The following is a 5,181-nucleotide window of genomic DNA, read 5'->3' as shown; positions in this document are numbered from 1 at the left end:
AAAAAAAAAAAAAAAAAAAGAAAAGTATTGGGTAGGACACAGAGTCAGATGGAGGGAAACCTTATCTCAAACCTTTCCCCCAATAAAAATATTAAATAACTTGCCCAATGTAACATCACCAGTATATAGTAGAATTTGAAGCCATGTGTTTGATTTCAAATGGTTTCCAGTCAGTACATTTTTAGAAGTGTGGTATCAAGGGATGATTTTTCAGAGGGTTTTGTGTCCCAGTTAGGTCTCTATTGTGGTGATAATGTACCATGGCCAAAAGCAACTTCTGGAGAGGAAAAGGGTTATTTCAGCTTACAGCTTAAAGTTTACCATGAAGGTATGGGGGAGGCAGGGCAGGAACTCAAGCAGGAACCTGGAGGCAGGCACTGAAGCAGAGTCTATAGAGGAGTGCTGCTTACTGGCTTGCTCGCTGTGGCTTGCTCAGTGTGCTTTCTTACAGAACTCAGGACCACCTGCCCAGGGATGGCACTACCCACAGTGACCTAGGTCCTCCCATATCAATCATTAACCAAAAAGTGCTCCCACAGGACTTGCCGGAGGCAATCTAATGGAGCCACTCCCTCAAGTGAGGGTCTGTTTTCCTTCATTCAGAGATGATGCACCTAACCCTCAAGAAACTGGAGGCCCCAGGGACTCCAGGGAGTTTAGAGGTCACATGGGGGGGGGGACAGCCATATGGAGACAAGGGGTAGGGAGGAGGTAAGGGATATGGAACAGTTGGAGGGTGGATGGGGGGAATAAAATATGGAGTGTAAAAAAATTTAAATTAATTAAAATAAAAAATAAAAATAAACTAACCAACACAATATGATTATTCAGTAATAAACTTCAGTAATGATAAAAACTCTCAATCATTCTTTTTTTTTTATTATTACATGTAGGTACACTGTAGCTGTGTTCAGACACTCCAGAAGAGGGAATCAGATCTCATTACTGATGGCTGTGAGCCACCATGTGGTTCCTGGGATTTGAACTCAGGACCTTCAGAAGAGCAGTCAGTGCTCTTAACTTCTAAGCCATCTCTCCAGCCCCTCTCAGTCATTCTTTACTGTTCCTTGCCTATAATAGTCTTCCTGTTGGCAGCATCAAAACCATGACTCTCCATTTTATAGGATTAAAGCCAAGGTTCCTAGTTCTGGCCTGAAGCTACTAACTCAGTAGTGCTTCCTGCAAAATTTATCAATCTCTACTCTTAGAGATTGATGTCTCCTCTAATTTCTCAACAATCACTGATTCTATTGCTCACTTAAGCCATGTTATACACAATATTTTGTTGTTTTTATTATTTTATTTTATTTCTCTTGTTTACATGCTCTATCTCTCCAAAATTAATGGTAAACCCTTCAAAGTCAGGTGCTATGTGTCATACCTGCTTGTACTAACATAGCTTAAAATGATGACCTATATGCAGTCCCCTTCAAAAAATGACTACTGTTGATGAACACATTCAAGTTCTCCTCAGTATTCTTAATAAATTCACAGACTCACCTCTGTTCTCTTTTAACCATATACACTGAGACCTTTTGAGTTTAACTGTGAGCATGTACATTCATTGCTGTTCTCTGAATGCCTTCCATTTCTCTTGTTAACTTTCATTCTTTTCTCCTTCAAATAAAGACTGTAGGGAGTTATGCAACAGTATGGAAACAGAATGAAGAAGAAACTAATGGGACAGCTAATCTACAGTCTAGGTAGTCTGTTTTAACGGTCCAGCAGCCATGGGCAAACAGGGTACCTGAAAGGGGAGCTGGAAATGAAAAGGACGGGGTGCAAGAGAAGAGACACCAAGACAAAGGTTCTGATCAAGGCTCCAAGTTTAATACTCAGCACTGCGTTTATATAGGGACAGCCCATAGACCCATTCTGGATTATGTTGCAAAGCAAGGTCATTGAGTAGTCTATTCTTCTAAGTTCCTGTACGAAGTTGCACATGCAACCACCTAGGTCATTAAGCCCATTGTGGCAAGCACTCAACGTCTGTTCAGGCACAGTCTATTCTTAAATAGTAAAAACCTAGTGTTGTATGAACAGCCAATTATATGGTGTTAGAAATTTGTTCAATAATGTACATCTTCTAAAGTGACTTAGAAATCCAATGAAAGGAAATAGAGTACAACCTCCATCGTAGAGGAAAGGAGAGAGCACATCAACATGAGCAGACCAAGTGTGGTCACCATGTTCTTACAATTCTATCACTTAACAGGCTGAGGCAGGAGGATAATGGGTTTGAGGCTGGCCTAGACTGTGTAGTGAGAGCTTGTTTCAAGGAGAAAATGGAAAAGAAGGATGTGGGAAGCAAACTAGAATTCCTTCTGCCTGCATTTCTGTTCCTTAGCTGAAGAAGCCACAGAGGGCCTGATGAATCTCAGTCCTTCAGCCATGAAGAACCTCCTGCATCACATTCTCAGTGGCAAAGAGTTTGGAGTGGAGCGAAGCGGTAAGCCCAAGCATTGGACTTCTACTTCAGGGAACTGGATTTTATTCCTCAGTTTTAAAATGCTGCTCTTTATCATAGGAGCTCTTAGCCGTCAAATAAATAGAACTCCAATAAATAAAACATTTAAAAGCAAAGCTATCTTTGGAACAAGACTTGAAAACTAAAAGAAAAATTCAATTTAACAAAAGGTTTTGGACTAGGGAGAGGGCTCATGGTTTAAGTGTTTGCTGCCCATACTTGATGAGCTGAGTTAGGATCTCTAGTACTCACATAAATGCCGAGCTCAGTAGCCCATGTCTGCAATCCCACCTCACCTATGTGCTAGTTTGCTTTTATTGCTGTGATAAATACCATGACCAAAAGCAATTTGGGACAGAATGGGTTTATTTGGCTCATAAGTCCTGGTCACAGTCCATCACTGAGGGAAGCTAATGCAGGAACTCAAGCAGGCCAGGAACTGATGTGGAGGCCATGAAGGAATGCTGCTTACTGGTTTGTTCCTCGTGGCTCCCTCAGTTTCTTCTTTCTATAGCCTAGGATCACTGGTCCACATTGGTTGGGCCTTCCCACATCAACCATTAACCATGAAAACACCCTGACAGACTTGCCTATAGGCCAATCTGTTGGAGGCATTGTCTCAGTTGAAGTTTCTTCTTTTCACATGACTCCAGTTTGTGTTAAATTGACAAAAAATAAATAAATAAATAAAAACAAACAAGCAAACAAAAAAAGAATCAACACACTCCTGTGTGGAGATGGGAGGCAGAGACAGGAGGATCTCAGGAAGCTGGTGGGACAGCTAGCCAGCATATGCAGCATTGTGCTAGAGAGACCCTGTCTCAAACAAGGTAGAAGTCAAGGATCTACACTCAAGGTTGTTCTCTCACCTCCACATGCACTCTTCCTACCTCCCTACCTCCTCCTGTCTCTCTGCCCCCGCTACCAACACACACACCACACTTTTTAAAAAGATTTGGAAACACACATATGCAACTCATGTGGAGGCCAGCTAATGACTTGCAGGACTTGGTTCTCTCCTTCCAACATATGTGTCTCAGAAACTGAGCTTGGGTCATTAGACTTGGTAGCAAGTGCTTATACCTGCTAGGCCATCTTGCTGGCCCTCATGTTTCCTTTGTAACTATGTAGTAAATTACCTTTCATTTTCCTAAGTCAGGAGGACAACTAAAAACCCACAGTATGAATCTTTATTGTATTCAAATTGTCAGTAATTCAGTAGAACTGATAATGTTATGGGTGTGTATATGTTGGTAGTTGCATCATATCTACTATGTCCTTTCAACCTTAAATTATACCTCTAGAGTATCACAAGATAATCTTTATGTGCACTTTTACATTTTAATTAACAGGTGTTAATTTTATATATCACTGAGATTACAAGCATTATTTTAGTACATGCATACAGCTGTGTCAATCAAAACCAGCATGTACTCTGGGATTTTACAGCATTATTTATGCTATATACCTAAAGAAGTAGAACAAAAACCTAAAGAAGTTAAAAAAAAAAAAGGATTATGTCATATGTTCAAATATTTTCAAGTGGAGGGATGGCCAGACATTAGCGTGATTGGTTTTATATTTGTTTTGTATTATTTAAGTCTGTTGTGTCCTTCCATGGCCTCCAGGGAGAGATCGGACTGGTGTAGTGAGGGAATGAAGAAAAGACAAGCATGTACGGACACACAGACACACAGAAAAGCTGAAATCTGTGGATTGGGCTTTGATGAAGAAACCACAGCTCAACATATTTTTTTTGTTTGTTTGTTTTTATTGGATATTTATTTATTTACATTTCAAATGTTACCCCCTTTCCCGATTCCCCCCCCCAGAAACCTCCTATCCTATCCTCCCTCCTCCTGCTTCTATGAGGGTGTGCCCCCACCTCCCCCACTCCTGCCTCCTCGCTCTGGCATTCCCCTACACTGGGACATCAAGCCTTCCCAGGACCAAGGGCCTTTTCTCCCATTGATGCCTCACAAGGCCATCTTCTGCTACATATACGGCTAGAGCCATAAGTCCCTCAAAGTGTTGGTTGGTGGTTCAGTTTCTGAGAGCTCTGGGGGGTCTGGTTGTTTGATATCATTGTTCCTCCTGTGGGGTTGCAAACCCCTTCAGCTCCTTCAGTCCTTTCTCTGACTCCTCCATTGGGGACGCTGTGCTCAGTCCAATGGTTGGCTGTGAGCATCTGCCTCTGTATTTGTCAGGCTCTGGCAGAGCCTCTTAGGAGACAGCTATATCAGGCTCCTGTCAGCATGCACTTATTGGCATCCACAATAGTGTCTGCGTTTGGTGCTGTATATGGGATGGATCCCCAGGTGGGGCAGTCTCTGGGTGGCCTTTCCTTCAGTCTCTGCTCCACACTTTGTCTCCATATTTGTTCCTGTGAGTATTTTGTTCCCCTTTCTAAGAAGGACCAAAGCTCCCACACTTTGGTCTTTCTTCTTCTTGAGCTTCATGTAGTTTGTGAATTGTATCTTTGGTATTCTGAGCTTTTGGGCTAATATCCACTTATCAGTGAGTGCATACCATGTGTATTCTTTTGTGATTGGGTTACCTCACTCAGGATGATATTCTCCAGATCCATCCATTCCCTAAGAATTTCATAAATTCTTTTTTTTTTGTTTTGGTTTTTTTCTTGTTTTGTTTTGTTTTTTCGAGACAGGGTTTCTCTGTATAGCATTGGCTGTCCTGGAACTCACTCTGTAGACCAG

At 41.7% G+C, this 5,181-nt stretch overlaps 1 protein-coding gene across 6 annotated transcripts in view; it reads left to right on the top strand.

The window, feature by feature from the left end:
* The window catches only part of Phka1 (phosphorylase kinase regulatory subunit alpha 1), a 127,612-nt gene that overhangs the window by 104,254 nt on the left and 18,177 nt on the right, over nucleotides 1-5,181 (top strand). For all 6 annotated transcript variants that reach the window (XM_031365998.1, XM_031366010.1, XM_031366001.1 and 3 more), the window contains one exon: nucleotides 2,348-2,449. In XM_031365998.1, the coding sequence (XP_031221858.1) occupies nucleotides 2,348-2,449 (102 nt within the window). The remainder of the gene's footprint in view (nucleotides 1-2,347; nucleotides 2,450-5,181) is intronic.

The sequence above is a fragment of the Mastomys coucha genome, chromosome X (assembly GCF_008632895.1).
Source record: "Mastomys coucha isolate ucsf_1 chromosome X, UCSF_Mcou_1, whole genome shotgun sequence".
Classification (NCBI taxonomy): domain Eukaryota; kingdom Metazoa; phylum Chordata; class Mammalia; order Rodentia; family Muridae; genus Mastomys; species Mastomys coucha.
The sequence above is the reverse complement of the archived record's forward strand: the minus strand, read 5'-3'. Positions and strand labels throughout refer to the sequence as shown.